Genomic DNA, 25689 nt, shown 5'->3' on the forward strand with positions numbered 1-25689 from the left:
TCCGCTCTACTCTTTGTTTATATTACAGGCTAAGAACTAGTTTCCAAACCATAACAATGATTGACCATTTCTGAAAATGTTGAATATTAATTGTACGAGACCACGAAGTCTAATGACTAAATGTGGTTTCCGTTAAACAAACATCTCAAAGTCGAAATACAAATTGGGGAAAGCTATCGTGTTATTTATTAAATGTATGCCGCCACACAATGATCATAGTTTATAGTTTATGTTAAAAATAAATAAAACTATGGCTGACAAAATGTTCGTCGTGAACGGCGCGTCATACGTTAAATTGTTGCTAACCAAATGTGCAATTGCATATCTAATTGTTTGCCATCATCATCATCATCATATATGAGTTTGTGTTGAGATGGTTGGAGACTTATCTACAAGATACGATATATAGGATAGAAGGAACCCTGAAGAAAATGATAGGCGTATCCCAAAAGTGTAATGCATGGTTGTAAATTCAAAGTACGCCTAATATTTAATTTGATTTTAATTTCAATAGCAGTAAATTTAATTTTGAAATTCTAAAGTTCTGGTTGCGCTGTGGCTTCTCTCTTTGATTAACTATTCATAAACATATCACTTTATTCTTATTTATGTTGAACAATCTCATCACTAATTAAGTAGTATTAAATTGATCGTTTCATTTATTTCTTCATATTAAATTAAAGTTTCGAATATCTACTAAATACTATATCAATTTATATAAAATTCTTGCCAACTTTTAATGTTATATGTCCACTTGAAACTTAGTTACACGAATCCACTGAATTTGGATATATGTGTGTTCAAAATACAGTTCGTGGTACGCAGGCATGGGTGACACCACAATTTCCATATCATGAATTTTGTAAGATTTTGTAAAGCTTCGTTCAAAATGAAAAATGGGCAAATCTACTTTTGATATTAATTTCTATAAATTTCAAATACATGTCTATTCATAGAGTATTTGAAATAGGAAGATATAGCATCCATCCATTGTCAACCTATTGAGTACAACATACCAGCAGTTTAAACTAAGCACTTGAAACTAAAAATTTTAAAAGCTCAGATATATTGCTAATGCTCTGCAAACATCCAAGTTATATTTAAAACCATTAAGTAAACCTAACACAAATTAGACATCGTGCATAGTTTAGGAACTCTGCAAAGGTACAAAAATATTAGTTAGAAAAATGATGGCCCAAATTCCTCAAGGAAAGTTTATCAAAGAAATTTCTTTAAAGAATGTACAAATTCATCCGCTTCCCACCGAGATGACTTCCCCAACGGCTTAATGCATGTAATTCGCTACTTTATGGCTGAAAAGCCATCAAATCAATCCGACAGATAGCAATATTTCCAGTATATTTTAGAAAATATTGCTGTACTTTGATTTTAAACTTGTTATGTGCATCAATTTTCAGTGCTAAGAGTTACAAAGAGCCTCATTGGTCTAAGAAGCTTGATCACAGCCTTCTGTTCATGACCTACAGAAAAATATCAAATGATTGCAAAGATAATATTAGAAAGACTCCAATAATATGGCATCAGTCACACATTCATCATACCAATATGCAGCAGATCTTCCAAAATAAAAACTAAAATTGTCATTGTTACCTCTGTTAAAAGAGGCATAACATGTTCTTCCCATTCACTCGCCCATTTTGCAGCTGACCCTGTTGTGAGAGCCCCTTTTCTTAGTAAAAATAGTGAATCGCAATAGTCTGGAAAGCCTTTGAATAGTTCCTGTGCAAGTTCAAATGGAACTCAAATCTTCATTAAGAGGTAACTTGTGCATGTTAGATCAATATGTAAATGTAATGCAATCTTAGATTTCATTTGATGAGAAATACCAACAGAACTACTGCTATAAATGCAGATAAAGATACCAAAATCCCATCCCTGTAATGGGGAAAGCCATAGAGATGCTAAATATCATGAAGAGCCGTATTACTACCCCCAATAGCCAAATGTAATATACTAAATATACGTGGGGCCTGAAAAAGCAGCCCGGGCAAAGCTAGCATTGTAAGAATTATGTCACCTACATATTAAACTATACATGAATGGCATCTTGAAATGTAACCTCAGCCAAGCAAGCACTGAGGGATGCATAAAATATAAATTGTTCAGGAAAATTTCCACAGCTTAAAAACAGTGTAGTGCAGCTCTTCACCGTTAAGGAATGTGTATGGAAAAGTTTTAGCTTTTTCAGGAATCCATCAATTATTTTTCCAACACGTATGGATAGTATCAATATCGATTCTTACTGACATTAACTTCTTGATATCCAAGCTAGAGGGAATGTTTTTTGCACATGTTAAACAAACAGTTGGTAAGTTACGGATAGAGTACAGAAGGTTCTAATCTCTCTATATATATTCACTCTTGCGATCTTAGAACTTGGATCAATTGTAGTGAGGCTTTATCGGATATTGCCTCAAGGGGTCAAAGCAAAACTTTAGTGACATCATCACAGGAAAGGGCATCATCGTCCCAATTTTCCTAGCACTAATTATGCCTCTCCTAAGACTTATGTTTTATTTATAATGGGGTTCTCTTGCCTTTTTTTCATTTGGTGAGTGGCATCTTACTGCTTTATAAAATGGAGCATGGGGATTTCTTCCCCCACACTGACGCAGTCATGGAAGGAGTTTCCCCAATGGAGATGTTCCAAACCATGCAGCTGGAATCAACACATCGGAAACCAATAATCAAGATCTTCAATAACTCAATAGTGAACAATAAAAATGCTCATTTAGGCCTTCACATTTACAGATAATCAAGATTGACATCATACTTGCCCAGCAACATGTCAGTTTACATTCCAAGGCATACATGTCTGAATACATACAGAAATCCAGATCTACACTAGATGCTGACCTCTCAAAGACTTCGTCCTTGCAGACTTACATAACAAGGAACAAACACTACAATATATACAGATAGCAAGCCACAAGTCGGCCCAAAAGATCACATTTTTCAAAGGTGACAGGACCCAAATCTATAAGAACACCCCCAAAATGATATGGAATGAAACAAGATCACATAAGGAGGTCGGCCAAGAGCATAAAATCATTGAACAATGCTCCATTTAGCATCGTCGATCATGAAATGCCATTGCAAGATCACAAAGTCCAATCTGACCGTTAGAACAGAAAGAATAAATAGGACCAGTACCATTTTAAGAAATCTTCATCGGGAAAGAACGGATTACGTTGTGAAGCTAGACACAGATTTACCATGATGTCCAGAATACTTCATAAGGATTGCATGGAATAACAATCCAACTGGAATGATAGCCTCACAAAACACAAAAATTGGCTAACAGGAACAGAACTACAGACAAACTGAAAGGAAAATCTTTTTGGTTGATGCAAGATTGTCAGTTGCCCAAGGATGCTCCTGCATCAGACACCCCAAGTGAATAGAAGATGTTCAATAAGAGGAATTTATGAACATCTTACTGGATTCATGACACAAATCCCAAGTTCATTCTTAATCCAAAATATTCTCCTTTTCTGCAACAGTCAGTCTGCAAATGGCTACTCCTATTGTGGTTGTATCCAAATCTCTCAAACCCAGTAATATACCTTTCCTCATCAGGTAACACTCTGCTACTACCCTTGTTCTAATCACCAAGCTCATGCAACTTGCCTTTGCCACTAGTTTTTAAATGATCAGCAATCACTGTTAGCTTCTGCTGCTGCAACACTATTTTTATTCATCGCCAATAATTTCTCAGGTTTAGATCCAATCACCACATCATTCCTCAACTACACAACCCCATATGCACCCTCAGCCACCTGCTACACATCATTCTCCATCTGATATGCAGTAGTATGATTCTCTAAGGTGTAAGTCTTCATCATGCTCAGGTTCTTTGCGCTTCTTCCTTCAAAGGAATCAAACTGAACTTCCTCCCATCCTTCACAACAGAAACCGCATTCCTTCCGCAATCATGAATAACACTTTTATCATATTGCCAAGGTCTTCCTACCAAAACATGAGAAGCACTCCTGTTAACCACGTCACATTATACCTCATCCTTGTAAGGCCCAATATTGAAATTAACCCAACATTGCTCTTTTACTTCCACCATATGCTCATCCTGAAACCATCTTATCCCATAAGGACGAGTGTTTAAGTCTTCTTGAGGCAAGATTTTGTGCCATTACCTCTTATATACAAGGTTATTAGTACTACCATTGTCCATAATAACCCTACAACATCTGCCTCTTGATTTGCAAATAGTCCTAAACAGACTCTTCTTTTGCAGAGTGTAAGAATTTGCCTAAAGGCAAAATTCACCCAGGTACTAAGAACTCAAACACAAGCACACACTAGACCAAAGAGAGAGAGAGTATGATTAGAATGACAATGTATTCAATATGCCATAATTAAGAGTACACTAGGAGTGCCTGTATATAAAGGCCTCTTAGGAAGCACCTATAATGTCTCTAGAAACAACTAGAAGATAAGACAACTAAGCACCTTATCCAACATTTTAGATGAATGGATAAGAATGACAAAGTGTCATATGTGTGTAGAAGATTCCTGTGTTGTAGACAACATGTGCTTAAAAGAGGTGCAGACCCCTTGTGATGTCATCATGACAACTCACAAGAGTGCACAGACTCCTAGTCTCACAAATAAAATAATACAAAATAAATAAATAATGCATTAACCTAAGTAAACTTAAGTATGTGTAATAAATAAATACTTATTTACACCAACACCCCCCCTTAAGTGCAACTTAGGAGAATGCCCTTAAGCTTACGAAACTAGGATGAAGATGCATAATGGGTCCCGACTACTAGGCCATATTAGGTACCCATGTACATAATGAAGATGCAAATCTCTCATAAAGCAGGGAAAGAGGGAAAACCTCATGGGAAAAACCCTCCCCCAAAAAGAGAGATAAATAAGGCTGCATCGATGGATGGAGTAGTCAAGACCCCCCCATTATGACATACATCCATGTATATACAAGAAAGAATGGAGAAGGACAAAACCTCCTATGAGAAAAAAGTCCCCCCCAAAAAAAAGGAGACGAGGTAGTCCCCCCCCTTAAAAGTAATGTGTCGATCAGTGAAGAATGCTCCTATGTAGAAGCTGATCCATGACCTTTGGACGTTGTTCCTACCCTTTGGAAGAAACAAAGGCAAGGGTACCTGTGAGATATGTCCCCTATATGGAGAAGCAATCTCTATGACGACCGGCGTCACTGAAACCTGTTCAAAAGTCCCTATGCCGATACTGATGATGGCTTCCTCCAAAACTGCTGAAGAGAAGAGCAGATCGAACAAGGAGTGTGGTAGAACCTGTCTCAGGAAACCAACAATCTTCTGAAATGTGAGAGAGACCTCCTGCAGATGCTGTAAAGAAGAATCCACAATCACGCCAATCTAGAAGGATTGATCATGTAGAGCATGGAGTTGAGGGTCAGAGTGGGCCCTCGCAACAACTGTAGAAGACTCCTCAGCAAAGAGAAGCGAGAAATCATCATAAAAGTCTCCCATGTCTACTGTGTGCGACTCCAAAAACAAAACTGAAATGTCTAGCAAGAAATCATCACCTGGAAGACCAAGAGTACCCTGCAATGCTGAAGTACATGAATCTGTCACTGCGGCAAAGGATGGAATATCCGCCTCAAAAAGAAGACGGATGTCATCAATAATGTCTCCCACATCTTCAATGTGAGACTCTACAAACAACTGTTCAATGTCTAAAAGGAAGTCTTCGCATGAAGGTAGAGTAGGAAGACATAAAGTATCCTGCTGCACTGATTCGGAAGCATCTGTGGCTGAAATAGGATCAGTAGGAGCAACAGGAGCTGGAGGTGTGATCTCATCTAAAGAGGAGTCAGCTGCAACTAAAGGAAGGAGATCTTTTGGGAATAGAGGAATGTTTGGATCTCCATAGGTCTCCCAAAGATACATCCAAAAAACATATGGATCAGATGACTTAATTTTAAACGTCTTTTTCAGAACTTTATACTCCATATGGGAAAAAAGAGTAGGAATAAGGATGTTGATTTGATCAACAGTATACTCAAGATCTGGCACATATGGCAGTGCATTGTGCTAAGAGAGATATCTGACCATAAGTTGACTCCATTCCTGATAGTTATCTGGGGTCAAATAGATCAAATTTGCCTCTTCCATGATGGACCAATCAAATAAACCTCCAAAAAAATCAAAGAACCCCCCTAATGAATGATTTAGGCACTTGGTAGCCACTTGCCAATTTAGGGCATATTTCTGAAAGTAGTATTTTTGTCCACAAAACCTATAATGTGATTGTAGATCTGTAAAGTAGACAAAAAAACATGCACTTTCAAAAAAAAAGGGAACTTGATTTGGAGTCCAGATGAGCCCATACCAAGCATTTTAAGTGGCAAAATTCAAGATTTTGGAGTTGCAAAAAAATTCAGAAACAGAGATCTCAAACCACCTGTACCAATGTGTAGATCACGAAATCCTACCCCAAAACAAAAAAAATTGCTCACAAAAAGGAGTCCGTATGAGGAAGATATCGCTGTTTGAAAATCCCTGCTGCTGTTATTTTTTCTGAATCGCCACTGCGCCTCCAAAAAATAAATGGCTCTAAATTTTGCCTCAGATATCCGATTTGGATCAAACAAAATCTGATCTGGGGGTTTTTGGACCTTCTGAATGTGAAGCAAATATCAGATTTACACCAACAAGCTTCAATCTTCACTTGCAAAAATTCTCTCCTATGGCCCAACGCTGCAAATCAGTCCTTTGGGTGTCGGTTTGCAAAAAAAATTTGCCTCACAATTGACTTTGGCCGAAGATAGGCGAGTTTATAGTCAATTTTCACCAGTTCAGCGTTCTGGATGCAATGGTGAGGTCAGATATGATGCTGAACACTCCCAATTTCTGCGATACTCTAGAGTCGGGCTGAGGTGCTGAAGCAAGTGTGGTCTTGAACAGCTATGTGATGAGAAAATCTCCAAGTTGCTCTGATACCATGTAAGAATTTGCCTATGGGCAAAATTCACCCAAGAACTAAGAACTCAAACACAAGCACACAGTAGACCAAAGAGAGAGAGAGAGTATGATCAGAATCTCAATGTATTCAATATGCCATAATTAAGAGTACACTAGGAGTGCCTGTCTATAAAGGCCTCTCAGGAAGCACCTAGAATGTCTCTAGAAACAACCAGAAGATAAGACAACTAAGCACCTTATCCAACATTTTATATGAATGGATAAGAATGACAAAGTGTCATATGTGTGTAGAAGATTCCTATGTTGTAGACAACATATGCTTAAAAGAGGTGTGGACCGCTTGTGATGTCATCATGACAACTCACAAGAGTGCACAGACTCCTAAATGTCTCACAAATAAAATAATACAAAATAAATAAATAATGCATTAACCTAAGTAAACTTAAGTGTAATAAGTAAATACTTATTTACACCAACACAGAGGATCAGCTTCTTTCTTACTAACATACTTTTCCCCATCATAGGAGTTTCCCCCATTTCAGGGGTAGTCATACCTTCTTCATGTTCATCAGCAGAATGTTCCTCATGCCAAAAGATTTCATTTACCAATGCCCTTGTTAGAAACCTAGGAACATTAAAAAGCTCTACGTCCTATATTCCCACATTTGAAACAATTATCTTTGAAATCCTTGCTGCATCTGCCTCTCCTAAGAATCCTTTGATTAGATTCTTCCTGAATCACTTGCTTCTCTTTGCATATGTTACCAACTTGCTTGTCTCTTCTTCTAGGGTTGCTTTGTCTCCTTCTCAACTTATCGTTTGCCTTCGAGGCGCGTTTGGTTGGTGGAATACAATTTAAGAATTGGCATTCAGAATGCTGTATTTGGGATTCTGGAACTTGAAATCTAGCTTATAGTTTTGGGAATTTGATTTGGCACCGTTTGGTTGACCAAGAATTCATTATAGAAAACACGTTTCCTCTGTTTGGTTGCACAACTGGAATTAGAATACCAATCAAATAATCTCCTACTATTGTTCCCATCTAAGAAATTCAAACTATTTGTCTTGCAAAAATTTGCCTCTATTATGTGGGTAACTAAACTCTAGTCTGTCGCTCTGATCCTGTCACAGATCTAAAGAATGATAGTAGAATAAATGGAAAAGGATTTAAAGTCACCATTTGTTTTAATTTCAGGCTCTATTAAGTTTATCATTATTGATACAGATGTATAAACAGGAAAATCAAACAATATCCAAACTCTTCTTGAAGAAAAGCAATAACAAACTATCCTACATGCGAGTGACTCAGGTGAAGGAAAGAGAATGAAGCCATGTATATGCAAACCAAAACAAAAGTCTCCACTTACAGCCACAAGAAATGGAGAACATATTTTCGAGGGTTTCATTACCTTTCAATACGTAGCAAAAATTGAGCTTGCAGAAAAACCACTTCAGAGCCAAAAAAAAAATCGGCTTCAATCTCCCTAAATTGCAGGAAAAAAAAAAATTCTTTCAAGCCCTAAGACATGCACAGCCCAAACCACAGGGCAAAAATCCCAAAACGCATACATCTGCAAACTAGAAAATATACGTAAAAACCAGAGGCAAGAAAAATATATGAGCAAAGTAATGTTCCACGAAGACTAATAACGGAAAATGAGCGGGAAAAAATATACGTTAGTCGGACCTAAAAACAAATTTCATTGTAATTATTTTGTAATGCTCGTTTTGAGGCAAATTGGAATTAAAATGAGCATGAGACCAATTCCACCTATTTAGGTGGAATACCAAATCTAGATTTTGGGGGATAAATGGGCATACCAGATTCTTATTTTTTTCAATCCCAATTCCGATTTGGCGGATGCAAACAGTGGATTACAAATTTTTAAGAATTCCGTATGCCAATTCCCTTCTAATTCCAGCAACCAAACGGGCCCTCAAGGCATATTGATAAGCATCTTCAATTGCATTGACCCTCAACATACTAAACTCATCATAAATATTAAGTCTCAAGACATTAAAGTACATAGCCACCTTTTCCTTGGATGACTATCAAATTGTCATCTTGTAGAACTCCTATGTATACTCCTTCACACTCAAATCATTTTGCTTCAAGTTTTGCAACTTCTTGAACAACTCCAAGTCATAATCCTCTGGTATGAATTTGACCTTAAGTCTAGAATCCGTAACTCTCCATCTAGCGATCTTAGATTCACCATTATCTTGTCTATCCTTTTGTAGTTCTTTCCACTATGAGTCAGCATGACTTTTCAACTTGGTCTAAGCTAACCTAAACCTTTGTGAATCCTTAATATCTTCAATCTCAAAGTAATCCTTCAAATCACCAATGCTCAAGATGTAATGAACCAAAGCAACAAAAAACATCCATTTTTGACTCTTACCCATTGGTGACATAGCCTTTAACAATCTTTCCTCTTCTGCAGGAATCTCACCTTCAACAGTTTGAAGATCTTCAGCAGCTTCCTCATATTCATCTTTTGTCATAGGATTCCTTTTTAATCTAGTTAGAGCATTATGAATCTCAGTCCTCATCTCATTGCTAAAGTCTTCCATCATTTGTTCTAACCTTCTAGGGTTCATCCTTCTTAGTGGCATCTCTCCCAAGAATCAGGTACAAATTTTCTCAGCTCGGTGATCTGATTGAACACACACTTGTAATCTGCCTCAATCAACAAACTTCTACCAATGGGATACCTCCAGGCTCCAACAGTCAGCAACAAATCCTCATCCTAACCACCTTGAGCAAGTCCTTTGTTGGTGTAGGTCAAATCCCTAGTTCTGCCACCTCACAAACAACAAATCCATAGCTTAGCAAGTTTAGTCTTCCATCATTTGTTCTAACCTTCTAGGGTTCATCCTTCTTCGTGGCATCTCTCCCAAGTATCAGGTATATTTGTCTCAGCTCGGTGATCTGATTGAACACACTTGTAATCTGCCTCAATCAACAAACTTCTACCAATGGGATACCTCCAACAGTCGGCAACAAATCCTCTTCCTAACCACCTAGAGCAAGTCCTTTGTTGGCGTAGGTCAAATCCCTAGTTCTGCCACCCCACAAACAACAAATCCACAGCTTACCAAGTCTAGGACACAGATCTACAATCACAAGAACAAATCTTGTGCTTTGATACCACTTGAAGCAAGCATGGCAGGAGTTTCCCCAGTGGAGATGGTCCAAACCACGCAGCTAGAGTCAACACAGTGGAAACCAATAATCAAGATCTTCAATAACTCAATAATGGACAATAAACATGCCCATTCAGACCTTTGCATCATCGGATAATCAAGATTTACATCATACTTTTCCAACAACATGCTAATTTACATTGTAAGGCATCCATGCTTGATTACATACAGAAATCCAGATCCATACCGGATGCTAACCTCTAAGAGACTTCTTCCTTTAAGACTTAATTAACTAAGGAACAAACACTACTATATATAGAGATCACAAGCTACAAGTTGGCCCAAAAGATCACATTCTTCAAAGGTGAAGAAAATATATTAAAATAAAATAGGACATGACCCAAATTCATAAGAACACCCCCAAAATAATATGGAATGAAATGTGATCACACAAGGAGGTCGACAACAAGCATAAGATCATCGAACAACGTGCCATTTAGCATCGCTAATCATGAAACACGATCACAAAATCACAATGTCTACTCTGACCATTAGAACAGAAAGACCAAATAGGAACTGACCCATTTTAAGAATTCTTCATTAGGAAAGAATGGATCGCACTACTAAGCTAGACACAAATTTACCATGATGTCTAGAACACATGATAAGGATCGCATGGAATAACAAGCAAAGTAGGACAACTGCCACACAAAACACAGAAACTGGCTAACAAAAACAAAACTGCAAACAAACTGAAAGGAAAATCTTTTCGGTTGATGCAAGATTGCCAGCTGCTCGAGGATGCTCCTACATCACACACCCATGCACCAAGTCAAGGATTTAGGGTCGACTTCTCGTCTTAACTTCTAAATCATGTCTGCAAAACTTTCTAGACACTTCTTTTTGCCTCTTAGCAACCAAGATGTTATCATAGAGTTGAAGCAAATGAATGGGATGGTGAGAATGATGGAGGGAACTTTAAGCTTCTCAAACACCTTCTCTCTGCATGCATTTTGTTCATACTTGTCCTACTTCATTGCTATGCCTCATTATATTAGGATCCTTAAAAAACTTTTGCTCCTTTCCTTCATGCCACCTGCTCTTCCTGTCTTGCAACAATAGAAATTTTTATCACTATATCAATGGAGGCAGCACTTCCCATGATAGAAGGCATCAAAATAAGGTCAGTGGAGGGAAAACTAGCTCAAGGAGATAACAAGGGTATTCAATTCACAAGGAGTTGATCAAGAGAAGATTGAGACTTGAGGGTATGCATTTGGAGACATTCTGCCATAGACCCCACCCATGAAACTTCCAAGTTTGCTCTTGATCCTCTAAGCTAGTCATCACTGTGCATCAAGGTACCATATGCGCACAATAATTTCTTGCTTGGTAGCAAAAATGCAATCTTCAACACTCAGCTAATATACACATAAATACAATTCCATTAGTTGAGTAGTTTTGAAATATCTTGACGACCAATTTAGTGACCCTGCCATACCAAGACATAGAAGAATGCTAATGGCTCTATGGACAACCCTAATGTAACCAAGCTAATACTCAGAGCACAACTTTCTGAGTTGTTGGAAAGTTGAAAGTTAAATTGCCAAGATGTTCCTTCCTCTAATGAAGAAGGTAAATCATCTCTAAAGCAAGCTAGAGTTATCAAATTCATCGATTCTACAGATAAGATTGTCAGTTGACAGCCCAACACTTCAGAAGTTTACCTAGAGATGGTAGATGGTGACAATTTCAAAATGCTAAATCATAGCATGGGTATGTAAAGGAGGCAGATTTTTGATGTAGTGGTCTAATTCTATATTACTGTACTGTTATATATATATATATATAGATATAGAGAGAGAGAGAGAGAGAGAATAGCTGTACTACCATTTCTATATGATTGTTTTGTAAAGAAGCAATATGTGACTATTGGAAGAGGTGATCCTACAGGTCACTTGGAGATTTACACATTTAATTTTGCACTCTCTAGTGGATTCCGCCATGGCCTTGCTCCTGTTAGTTTTCTCATCTTCAAGGGAAATGTTGTCAAACGGATTAATGTTTTTGGGCATCTTTTATTTTCATTTGTCAAATTATAAATGTAAATGTATCTAACTCACATATTCATGCGGATTTGAAGAAACCTTTTTTTAATTTGCTGGTAACCACACATTTTGTTATTAAATCTATGATATTAATGCAGAGTACATATCATTTAAAAAGCATCCAGTGTGCTCATAATAGTTAGAGGTTTGCAGCAACAAAATGAGTAGCACTGTTTCCAGTATATCAAGATTTTGATTGCCTCATTACTGATTATACTGATTTACCAGGAGCTGATCAGCCAATTCAGAAGCTGAAGCAAATAAAATTCCATTTTCGTCAACTTTGACAAGCTCCTTGATACTGCCACACTCAAAGAATATAAATTTAGTGTTTGTATCACAACAGATACATGTAAAGTCCACTGAAATAAAGCAACCTAAGCATCTAAACTCTACTACTTTATTTTCATAACATCACTTTTGAAGTTAATTTTAACATAGCAATATTTCAAATAGAAAGTGAAACTTTTTGGAAAACAAAGAACTCACCATGAATATGAAATAGCACAAACTGGTAATCCACATCCAAACATATCTACAACCTGTGCGAAAAAAGAATGTACTTTCAAATTTCTAAACAATGATTCACTTCCTTAAAATTCCATGTGGACCAGAATTTCTAACAAGGAATGCATATATTCAAAGATTATGCTGATAGTAATATTGTGCCAAAGAAAATCATCTTTGAGATGGTGAAAAAACCTTCATCGGGAGATCTAATCCAGATGAAGAAGTATGTAGGCAAACACCTAGATCTGCTGATCCTGGAAATAGGCCCCACAAATCAGTTTGCAATTTTAATCCAACCCTGAAACTAAAGATACATTCTTTTGAATAAAACTTTGAAAATCAAAATTATCACTTACCAAGCAATATAGGATAGTCAGCGGCAGACAACCACATGGTACGAAATGCTACGCGCTTCAGATGTAACTTCCTTATCTTCTCTTCATACTTTTCCCTTTCTGGTCCCTTCCCTTGAAGTGTGAAATGATTTATTTGTCAGATATCTATTTAAGATATATATTTATATGGTCAACTTGAACTAGAAAAGCATATTTGCCGGCTAGATTTTTGATGAAATAACAGGATAAGTTTAAATATATCACAGAAACATATTTCATGTTTAGAAACACATCTTAACCTGTAATGATAAAAAGCAACCTTGGGAATGAAAACTTCTTTCCCTTGGAAAATTCCTCCCAAAGGCTTTCCTCTGATACAGAATCACATTCATTTAAAATAGCAGCAACACGCCTATCATACATAATTGCTGCCTCTAAAAGCATGCCAAAATCTTCATCTGGAGTCCTGCAAAATGAGTGTATGTATGCACATTGGTCAAAATGAGGAAAAGATATTCAACCCAAAGGAAACAGTAAGACCTGCTCCAAACAATACCTTCAAATTTAAGCATGTTCTTCTGATGTTTGGTTGTGCAGCTTTTAATTTGGCAGCCCTGTGGTTACAGTGCCCATTTAGAGTTTGCTAACAAAGCCTACTCATGCTTTTAAAGTCTATTAGCATTCAATAACATCACTATTGTAGGTGCTGGTCAAGGATCATGATGACGTGTTATTTTTCAGTTACAGGCATCTGCGATTGTATGATTTGTTGGATGTCCGTGGTTATGTGATTCTCTAGGACATTCTTGGATAAGATATGGACAGTTGTTGCTGTAGCAGTCATGTCCACTGAACTGTAAGTGATATGATGATCAAAATCTGAAAGGGTTTTGCTAAATTGATCAGCAATAAAGAGAAGTATTTTTTTATTATACCAAAAATATTCATTATGAATTTTATGTAATTAATTCATGCAATAACATAGGAAAGAGTGAATCATGTATGCTTCTATCATTAATCTGTATATTTCTCTTTGGGACATAGGTTGGGTCTATCATTTTCACAATCATTTATCATGATGAAATAATATATTCAATTGATGTACCTTGTAGATTTTCAAGTAAATCATAGACTCTTCAACCCACGATGACCTCTCCCACATCCTTCCCCAAGCAAGCTTTGTTCCATGCTCACACGTTCTCCACCTGTGCTTCTGGATGCATCACCTCTCTGTGGTAGGGATTGTGGTCTCCCTGGTTACCATTTGTCATTGTTCGCTCTCTCTGTGGTTCGTGGTCTGTGTGCATCTTCTTCGTTTGTGTGTGCGCTCAATAGGGGCGTTTGCTCGTAGCTCATTATGGTTTCTCACTACTCTTGCTCCTTGTTTCGTGCCCATGCTCATCTCTTCCTTGGCTTGTTTTATTCAGCTTGGCCCTCCCTTTGTTGTAGCTCCCCAGTCGTGGTTGAATCTATTGCTCATTCCTGTTGTCAAGCTAGTTGTTGTTGGTTTGGTTTGTCTACAGGCCTAGTTGCTGGTGTTGTTTCTCCTTGAGTAGCTTCAGGCTCGTTGTTGTTGGTCGGTCTATCTAGGGTCAAGTTATCTACACACAAGCTCCTTGGTCGGGTGCCCCAAGTTGTTTCTGCAATTGTGCTCTTTTGTTAGGTGTCGAGTTTGCTCCTATGCTGCTTTGTTTTGTTTTAGCTCTTGCTAATGCTTGGTTTGTCTTCACCATGCGTTGTCCATTTTGTTCTCTCCTACTCTAGTATAGTGTCATCGACTAGTTAGGGTCATGTTATTGCAAAGGTTGGTTTGGTTCTATCATATAGGGGTGGGTTTCATTGGTTCAGCTGCAGTGCTGAACTTTCTGCTCCTCATGGAACTCGATGAAGAAAAATTGTTGTCGACACCTGTCCATACTTACCAACGGAAACAAAGTGAGGGGATTGCATCTATAGATCTTTTGGATCGTGTGAACATTCTTGAAATGGAGAACTAAATACTTCAGGACTTTCTCAGTGCCTTGTCAACTAAATTTTTCACCTTCTCAGTCAATTGCATTGAACAAGATTAGACCGGCTTAGAAGTAAAACAACTCTCCACCGAAATTTATTCTGCCACAGCATAGATTGTTGGTCTCAAACAACTGATTGGCATGATCCTACAACACACTGCTAACATCAAAAATATTAAAGACAAACAATTGGAACTGGATAACGAACAACACTCCTTGAAGACTGATACTAAATCTCAACTCAAATTTTGGGCAGTGGTTTGTAAAGGCAAGGAAACACACCCTCTTCTTACAGGTGTGGAAGCTTTTGTATATTCTAAACTTGTAGACCAAAGGGCCTAAAGGGCCAGGGAGCTCAATTTGAAAATTTGCGACCTCCTAGCCTCCACCACGAAATCTCTAGATGGTGGATACGCATTCCTCTGCTATCAACTAGGACTCACCGACATTTGTCTTGATAGGGCCTGGGTGGGATATGTCTCCACCTTGATCCTCAGAATTCCACAAACTTCTCATATAGGCTGCATGTACTCAAAGTGCACAAGAAACTATTTCCTCTACCCTTAAAGTTTAGTCTTGATGAGGATCTTACCAAATCGCAAGTTACTGAACTTAAACAAGCTTGTGCTCTCATTGTGGTTGCTTTTCATGAGGGCTAAAGCGGTGATTAGAAACCCTAAGGTAGTAATTCAGGATAACTTTCCTCCAAGGTGGGATTTGAGGGTGGCCTCCAAGACCAAATGGCAGTCAAGGAGGCGATTGGGGACAAAGGAGGTACCCAATGGCAATCTACATGTCAACTATTGGAACGGTAATGGTATCCTATGGTCCTTGTTGGGTTCTCATCTGGATGTTGTGGGGCCAATCGACATTCTTTTAGTTATAGAGACTCATAAAAGCCCCATTTGACCCCTTCCCGGGGTCACTTGTTTTCATTGGTTGTCGGCTTTCAAGGATGAAGTCATGAGCTCTATTAGGGTCAATGGTTTTGGTGGAGTTGCTTGTTTGGTTAGGGACCACCTATGGGGCATGACTTTTGTGGTTTATTCTAATAGTTTTACCAGATACATGTGGATTTGTATCAACCAAGTAGCTACACACTCCAGAGACATGTTCATTGTAGTCTATTACTTTTCGCCAGCCTCCTCTTCATATGCTATATACAATACATAGAACGGAGATCCCTATGGGGATTTGCATGATTGCATTGCTCGAATCTCAGTCGTAGGGGACATTATCATTGTAGGGGACTTTAATGCATGGACTAAGGACCCTCAAACTGCTCTTCACAAACAAGTTACAGATTCTATGTACTTATGAGTCTAATTCATCCACTCTAGGATTACAATGTACTTCGAAGGACAAGGAGGGACCCCTCACTAGATATGCTCATCATTTGTTGCAGTTGTGTGATCCCTCTGACTTGGTGATCCTTAATGGTCTCTCATCTCTACCTAGCTCTAGCTCTTTCACCTATTGGCTTCATTGTAGGGGTGCTAGTGTTGTTTACTCCTTAATGGTCTCTCATCTCTGCCTAGCTCTAGCTCTTTCACCTATTGGCTTCATTGCAAGGGTGCTAGTGTTGTTTACTATGCTTTCAATTGTACATCTTTCATTCTGTACATCTATCGCTTCACCATCTCTCGCCTTCCGCTAGCTGACCACATCCCCTAAGCCTTATCATTACAGCCACGTCCTCCCCCTCTCCCCTCTCCCCCCTCCCCTTCCCCTCTGGAAACACACCCGCCTGCACCTCTATCTCCTTTGATGATGGCAACTTGGAGCTCTTCACCCTCCATCTTAGACAACTTATCCCCCCTGATCCCTTCGCCGCCACTGGGTGTACCTCCACCATGTTCAATTGTTTCGCCACTTTCATTTGGGATTCTGCTCTCCTTGCTTTCCCACACCACATTACCCATGTTGCTCACTGCCCCAAACGTCAAAACACCTATCCTATGAGCCAATGGTTAGACGAGGAATGCAAGTCCTTCCACTGCTCTATTCGCACAACATCCTCAATTCATTCACTTGCATTTACCTAGTTGAAACTTTCCTACCGCCACTTTCTTCATCGTAAGAAGCATCTATTCATCGCGAAGCAATGAAGATCCCTATGCACCTCACTCTTGCAGTCCCCCAAGTCCTAACACACCCTCTTCCCCGGCACCCCTACCACCCTTCACATCATCTAGTTGCTCTCTCACATTGTTACATCCCAATTTTTTGATCTTTAGAATAATCTTATAGTCGTTGTAATGGTTAGTTAAAAACTCTCGAATGTCATGATTTAAAACAACTAAACATTTAAATAATTATTGGGAAGGGAGATGTTAGCTTCTTCTAAATTTTGTGGCATTAAGTTGTCGTCAGTGTGTGAATCTATATAATGACAACATGGTATTTTAACACCTATAGTTGCACCATGTATGGCCATATATACATATATTGAAAGGGAAAAAAAGAGCCACATGATTTTAAATTACACACGCATATGTACATAGGCATAGGTGTACGTACAATCATAGACTGTGACATCAAATAACACGATGCCAATATATAATTATATTATATATATATATCAACCTTGAGTAATTATAGTGATATGTCTCTCATTGGTTCTATGATGTTGAGATATTGCCATCTCCATATTGGCTATAATCTTCATTTAAAAATTCATTTAAATATTTATGAGTAGTTACTAATGATCGATGGACGATCATGCTACATGGCTCTCTTTCTTGTGATGGCAGGAGCGAGCAGTGTTATATGTGAGCATTTCGCAACCAAAGTGTGCTTCCTCTTTCACGCACCTATCTCTTTTCATAATCATAGGAACTCTGAAAACTTGTCAAAGAAATATGTGGCATTGACATATCACCATTTTTGTCGCATTACGGCATCTCGAAATGCAAAATAATCAGCGATTGCTTATAGTTCAAAAAGCAAGCGTGTGACTGAAGCTCTTGGTCACGTGTTGCGATCACCAACGTGAATATCAATTCTCAGGTCATGCTACCATCCCCCATCACTTTTACATGCATTTAACCTTTTCTTTCAGACATACCATTGTAAATGAATGATCATATTGATGTCTTGCATTCACAATTCATGGGTTAGAAACACTGGCATTATCCAAAGGCCTTGGATAATGAATTAGAGAGCATGGAAGCAATTCTATTTTTCTTTTCATATTCTTTTTGTGTATATCGGGTGATGGATGTCATACAAAACGTACTGACCCGATCAACTGTCACTCTTCACTTATATTATTTTTGCTTAGTAATCACAGCCAAATGTGTACTTTGAACAACAAACAAATATGCAGAGCTTGTTCTGATATTACTTATGAGATCTGGACTATACACTGGTATAGTCTATATACCATGGATATAAGAACCAAACTCGAGAAGAGAATGCATTGTATTCTTTGAAACCTCCCACGATACACCCTAGACCAGGAAAGGTCAAGTACGAATGGGTAAGGAGAAGTACCCCTGCAAGAATAATTTTAAATGTCAATATGGGAACAAAAAAAAAAATTAAAATTGTATATGTCGGGTCAGCTCATGATTCCAAATGTATAAATATTTTGGTTGTCAAGTCGAGCAGTGGGTGATCGATCTTATACACTACCCATCTAAATCCTTGACCAAGGTAGGTAGAGGCATGCTTGCCGCATTTGATCACCAAAGGTATGGGTGCTAGCTGACAAAGGGGAAGGTTGATGGAGGATATCCACTACCTTGTTTGCTACTTAGCCAACACTCTAACACCGGGATGCTCGGATGGCAGAACCATTGTGCCCCAAGCCTAAACCCGTGGTAGGGAGGGCCTTTCTCATAAGAGATTGTGTGGGAATAAGTTAAGGTCCGTGGTTGTGAGGTTACGCCTATGCCAATGCTTCTCCTCTCCACCAAATGTCGAGGCTTGCACAACACATCATCAAATACTGAGGCTTGCACAACACATCATAAAATACCGACACTTGTACGATTCTTGAACTTGTGTATGTTTCCTCATCTTATTTTCATGTCATTCCTTGATATGATTATTTATTTAGTTATGTTCATCATAGTATCGAATGCATTGTTAGTAGTTACAGAAGTTACATTAGTTTCTTTTCATGTAACTAGGAAAAGGATTGTTTCTTATCTGTTGTTTACATTTCTTGTATTGAAAAGAATTGTTAGTTTTCCTTTCTGAAGTAACAAATATAACTGCCTTATGTCATTCAATTGTGAAGGATAGATTTAACTCTAGAATTAATCTCTATTTTTCCAGCATATGAAAAATGGTATGTTACACACACCTCCACACTTCACAACATTCCCAACCAACCCCCCACCCACCTCACCCCCCACCTCACTGCCATCTCTTCACATTCACCAACATCATTGAGGCGGTTCAATCCATGAATAGTAGCAAGGCTATGGACGAGGAAGGGTTCCAAGAAAAATTCTTCAAGCTTAACATTAGAGTTTCAGGTTCCTTTGTCACAATGCTCTTCAACAGGATGGTTTGTACTGGATTCCCTCCTCCTTGGCTGTGACACATTTTTCATCCAATTCACAAAGCTAGGATGGGCTTAGATCCCAACAACTAAAGGACCATCATGGTTGGACACACATTCTCCAAATTTTACGCCACCATGAGACACTATCCTTTCTAGAGAGTTGGATCAACATAACTCATGCCCTAGGGGGCATGCTAGTTTCCATGTGTATTATCAAACCATGGACCACATTTTGACTCTACGAGCTATCATTGAGGAGGCTTGGCACTGCTCTACGAAGGTCTATTGTTGCTTTATAGACTTTCGTAAAGAGTTTGACTTTGTTCCCCAAGCTACTCTCTTCCACAGACTTGATATTTGGGGATCTTGGACACGTTATTGATGCCCATCATGAGATTATGAGTGTGGGAAGATTTAGGACTCCACAAAGTTGTTTTTATCCGATTCAGAGCACCATTGAGGTGAAGTAGGTTTTCCCACTCTCTCCCGTCTTATTTGGCATCTACATTGACGATCTTGAGGACTGTCTTAGAGAGCATTTGCATCCTGAGAATGGTTGTTATCTTTTCACCAGATCTTAATCTCCATACTTCTCTTTGTTGATGATGTGGTTCTCTTTGCGTCTTCATCGAAGGGTCTTCAGAGGCTTCTAGACGGCCTCCTTTTGTGTTTTGAGGCAGTTGGTAATCAAAATAAGCAAGACCCAACTCCTGGTCTTCAATTGCTTAAAGACCTCTCATTTCCACTTCTTTTAGGGTACCAAGGTGGAGATCTCTTCTTCAAACACTTACCTGGGGGTCAAGTTTTCTAGTTCTCGGTTCAACATGAGACTTGCTATGCAGCCCCATATTAACAAGGGATATGGTTCCCTTGCTATGCTTGAGAGAGTGTTTTCGGCATCACTTCTAAGACACCACATCCAAGATGACTCTTTTAGACACCCTATTTGGACCAGCAGTGTTGTACGATTCAGTGGTTTGCGGGCCCTCTCTTCTAGAGTTGGACTGGGCTGGTGTGGAGAGGGTTTAGGCCCTCCTCCTCAAGCATATTATCAAGTTCCACCAATCCACTCCTCTCAACATCATTTTGGCCAAGTTTGGGGCCATCCTTTCAAACTCGGGGCCATCTTTAACCTAATGTCATTCATCCATTGGCTTTGGGGCTTCGCTGATTTGGTCTAGGGACACCAGAGATACTCCTACTTGGCTTACTACTCTTCACAGATGATTGTCGGTGCGGACTCCACCAATCGAGCTCGTTATTAGAATACCCAGGCCTCCACTCCTTCGCAGTCCTGAAGGCCTCCCCCTTTCCAGTATTCATTGGATACCCTTGCCAATCTCCTTCTTTCCTAGCAAGAGTTGAATGGGCACGTCAGGATGGACATTTATAGACAATATATCCTTACGACATGGATTAATCCCCCGGTAAGCTTTGCTCACATATGGCCTTCTACGCAAAGCACTTTATTGATATCTAGAATGGGGTTATTTTGTGTCCTTTCTACATTGCTTGACATTCGACACATGCCCTTCGCATCTCCTTAGGCGTCTTTAGGGTCAGTTCACATTAGCTACATATTTAGACAAACCACCAGATTGTTGGGAAGGAGCAGAGTTGTTTATGTGACCTAGGCGAACTTGAGTCAAAGACACTTTATTTTCCCTTGCCCCATCTACTATGAGATCAGAGGGAGGTTTTACTATTTTTTTAGGGGGTGTCACTATCACGTCCTTTTCAGTTACACAAAGCAGAGATGCCTTGCACTATATCTCCAAGAAGCCACGAGGCTTCAAAACCACACTGTGCAACTACAAGTATTGTTGAGGTAGTCCACAAATCGGCTCATTACCTCATTTTTCTCTTCAGTCTCGTCGACTCAAGGTACCAAGCGAACGTTCACCCCTCTACTCCTCGTCACTCCAAGTCTATGTGGCTCACAAAACTATACTCGATAGCAGCCTTCCATTCGCTTTGGCTCTCAAAGACAGCCCAAGGCCTCTCCTCGCACCACACCCTACCCTTTGGTCCTGGACCTCTTCGCGTTAGCAGGAAAAGATTAGCATGGTGTTGCTTTTTTCCCCCGCTCTTTGGTTTGGGGTTTGCTTTGTTTTGCCCTTTTCCTAAGCACTATTTCGTGTTCTCACAACTGGCTAGCAGTCCCTTAGACCCTCTTTGTGGTCTCTTGTTGGACATTAATAAATTTATCTTATCTTATTACTGATCTCTCTAAAATGCTTCCAAGACTGATCATGAAGCAACAAGATGATGAGAGATTACATAAGGAATTCAAGGGCAAGCTTGATGAGTTGAAGAGGGAGGACTTTTTTAAGGAACAATAAGATTCAAAGGGAGCTTGTGCGGTAGAGGGAGCCTTCAAATCCTTTGCAAAGGGTCATCAAGATCTTGTAGAAGCGGGACTGCAAAAGCTCTTGTTTAGTTAAACATTGGAGTGAATTAATTTTTTGTGATAATCAAAGTTGTGAGTATGTTGTCCCTATCGGGAGAGAAAGTGTCAGCTAAAAGGGAGTCTCAGCATTTAGATGATCTTTTATGTGCTTTAATGAGTTCTTCTCTGTGAGGGAGAAGTTGGAGCTGCAGTCCCTTGTTAATGAGTTCTTCTCTGTGAGGGAGAAGTTCGAGGTGCAATCCCTTGTCAATGAGTTCTTCTCTGTGAGAGAGAAATTTGAGGTGCAATCCCTTGTTCCACCCTCTGGGAGTAGCCATGGTGAACGTGATGTTGAGATGACAATGTCACGTGTTAAAGTTTTGTTTGATAGGTGTAATCATTGTGTTTGTCATGATGACATGAAACCTGCAAATGATAACTCCTTTTCTAAGAGGGAGTGTTAAAGTTTGGTAGCTATAGGAGATATCTGCGTACTTGTGATTGCATCAGCATTATACTTAAGATCCTTGCTTCTGCACTGTCTAATCCTTTAATATGATTGAGGCTGTGAAGAGTCATTATTTATGAACAATCTTTCATTTAAAGAGCCACATCATTTGAAAATCATCAAAAGTCTTCAGCATTGGCTAATGAAGAGACCGTGTGTAGTTATTGAAGAGTCAAGGCAATGAAGGGGTCTTCACTTTGCAATGGCAAGAGAATGAATGGTCAAGGCAATTTTATATTTTCTTCAAATGTTCTTTATGAAAACATATTGACATCTTGTGCTTGTGAAGAAGTGCAGTTTTAACCTTGCGTTTAGGCATATTGTATTTCAAACTTCTGATTATTCAATAAAAAGTGATTTTATTGTGTCGCTGGGTCTTTTCCCTTATTTGGAGGGTTTTCCCCAGATAAATTGTTTTGTCTTGGTGTTCATTATTGCTTTGTCTGATGTCATCATTTTTTTTCAAATTTCTGGGTAAAACATTAACAATATCATCATCTTTAAAGCTCCTTACATGCTCCGATATTTCTTGACCATACACAAATGATAAAACTACTACAATTTCTATTTTATTTTTTTAAGTTCAATCAATATATTAAATGCATAGTATAACTACAACCTTCAGTAACCTTGCCTGTTGACAAAAAAGACAAGACGTCCTGCTATGTGTCCTTAGGAGTTAATGGGGTTTGTTACCCACTTCCTTCCCAGGATTGAGGCCTGTAAATAGGTACCTACCACAAAGTGCTATGGTTGTTACTTGCTCCTGAATATGCAGGGTTTTTAAGAAGAAAAATATAAATAGTTTCAATTTCCAACCCTTTGTTGTGGCTTCTGTGTATTTGGAACATGGTGAAGGATACACTTTCATTGTTGCTGCTTATAATTGTCCAAGTGGAGGATTCAATAACCCTCAGCAAAATGGTGTTGAAGAATGCAAGAAAAAGTCCTTAAAAAGATGATCAATTATAAGATACACTCCAAATGATTAGCACAACAATAGTAGGCAAAGGCCATTAACTATGTGTGTTATATCCACAACCAAGTTCCTCACTGAACTATGATGGAGGTAACTTCTTTTCAAGATTTTAGGAATCAGAAACCCATAGTAAAACACTTCTGAGATATTGGCTCTCCAACATGGGATCCACATTCCAACAAAAAAATACAAGGCCATGGATCTATACTGCAAACCTTATGTATTTGTTGAGCACTTGAATGATATCAAAGGCTATAGGCTTCTCAAACCCACCACTCATGATCTGTTTATAGAGAGGATTGTTTATTTCACGGATAACACTTCCATTTCTCCTACTATTTTTCCATCTTCTATAACATTGAAGGCACTATGACATGATATTTCTTCAAAGGATTTTAATCCTCCTAGCTTTGATAAAGGGTCTTCTTCCTTCAGTTCTAATGGGAACAAAAATAATGAGGTTTACTTCCTTCCACACCTAGTCATCACTCAGAGTACTCCTGCAGACTCTCCAAACTCTTCAGCTACTTGGCCTCTATGGCCTATTCAAACATTGTGATCAATCGGCATCTAGGTTGGTGTTGTTTAAGATACCAAAGGAACACAATAATAGTTTCGTCAAGCTCCACATCTCTTCATTCCCTCTAGTTTAATCCACTACCCTTTTGGGAAGCTTGTAATATCACTGAGTGGGATCCTACTATATAGCAAGAGTTTAATTTCATAGGAAGTAACAATATTTGAATTTAGTGCCCATTGTTAAGGGAAGGAAACTTGTTTAGTGAACATGAATCTATCAAAGAAAATAGGTTGCAAATGGGCCAATTAACAAGCATAAGGCTCAATTTGTTGCCAAAGGATTATCCAAAGTTCATGGCATTGACTACTCTGAGACTTTTGTGCTAGTTGCTAAATGAATTCCATCCAATTTGTCGTTGCTAAAGTTGCATTCCACCATTCAGAAGTTCATCCTATGGATGTGAAATTTATTTCTTTATGATGACCTTCAAGAGGAAATCTTAATGGAGTAGCCACAAGGGTTCATTAAGGATCCCTCTCGAATATGTTGACTTAGGAAGTCTCTATGCCCTCAAATAGGCTCCTCAGAGGCCAAGATGGATGCTTTCCTTCTATCAATTGGGTTCATTCTATGCCACTTTGATCAAACTTATACATTTGATTTTCTATTCTAATGACTCCTTGATCATAGGGAATCACCCATTCACATTAAAGCGGTAAAAAGTGTTCTTCATGATCGATTCTTGAATGTCAGACTTGGGCCTTCTACACTACTTTTGGGGGATTTAAAATCACTTAGTCTTCTTCTGATATCTTCATTACGCAGCCAAAATTTGCATGGCTATCTATAAGATTGGTCCTTAGTCTCCTGATATCTTCATTATACTACTGCAATTTACTCTTGATACGACCTCCATATTTCATATGGTTGACCATAAACTTGCCCCAGCTGATATGCTCTACAAATTTTGCATGGTTGACTATAAGTTTGGTGGTTAGTCTCCTACTGATATCTTCATTATTCTACCCAAGTACGCTATCGATATGGTCTCTACAGTTCACATGATTTGCCATAAGCTTGGTCCAACTTCACTTCTCAAAGGCTAAACTTGAAGCTCATTGTTCTACACTATTGTTGGATGCTTCTCTGTAATGCCAATCAGTTGGGAGTGTCATATATTCGTCTCACACTAGGGCTAACCTTTCAAATGTTGTGGGCTTGGTGTATTGATTCATGTAGGCACAGCAATCAAGCGAATACTTCACTCAATTCAATATGCAAAGAATGTGGATATTGACTTGGTGGTACAAAAAATAAAATTTGGCAGATAATTCCCAAACTCAAAAGTCTATGTCAGGTATTGTTTTTCACTTTGTTCCAATCCAGGATTGTTAGTTGAGCAAGAAGTGGTCTACAATTGCTCTTTCTTCTATAGGGACAATTAATGTTGCCACTGAGGTCATTTGGCTACAACATATTCTCATTGAGTTTGGCATTCCATTACAAAAGCCAACAATCTTCTTTTGTGATAAACGAAGTGCAATTCATATCTCAAAGAATCCAATCCAAACACACTGAGATACAAATGCACTACATTTGGGAGTTGATTCATAATCATATCATTGATCTTCAGTATTGTCCAACAATGGAGCAGATTGCTGACATTTTAGACCAAAACCTTCACAAAAAGTATC

At 38.7% G+C, this 25689-nt stretch overlaps 1 protein-coding gene across 8 annotated transcripts in view; it reads right to left on the reverse strand.

The window, feature by feature from the left end:
- Window positions 1-1049: 1049 nt before the first annotated feature.
- The window catches only part of LOC149580025 (UDP-Glycosyltransferase superfamily protein), a 62267-nt gene continuing 37627 nt past the window's right edge, over window positions 1050-25689 (reverse strand). For all 8 annotated transcript variants that reach the window (XM_089788469.1, XM_089788452.1, XM_089788476.1 and 5 more), the window contains 7 exons: window positions 13371-13537; window positions 13093-13203; window positions 12929-12990; window positions 12716-12768; window positions 12452-12527; window positions 1612-1740; window positions 1050-1481 (listed from right to left, as the gene is read on the reverse strand). In XM_089788469.1, the coding sequence (XP_089644595.1) occupies window positions 1461-1481; window positions 1612-1740; window positions 12452-12527; window positions 12716-12768; window positions 12929-12990; window positions 13093-13203; window positions 13371-13537 (619 nt within the window). In that variant the 3' untranslated portion in view covers window positions 1050-1460. The remainder of the gene's footprint in view (window positions 1482-1611; window positions 1741-12451; window positions 12528-12715; window positions 12769-12928; window positions 12991-13092; window positions 13204-13370; window positions 13538-25689) is intronic.

Source organism: Cupressus sempervirens, chromosome 1 (assembly GCF_028749045.1).
Source record: "Cupressus sempervirens isolate cs-2001-9-10 chromosome 1, ASM2874904v1, whole genome shotgun sequence".
Taxonomy (NCBI): Eukaryota; Viridiplantae; Streptophyta; class Pinopsida; order Cupressales; family Cupressaceae; genus Cupressus; species Cupressus sempervirens.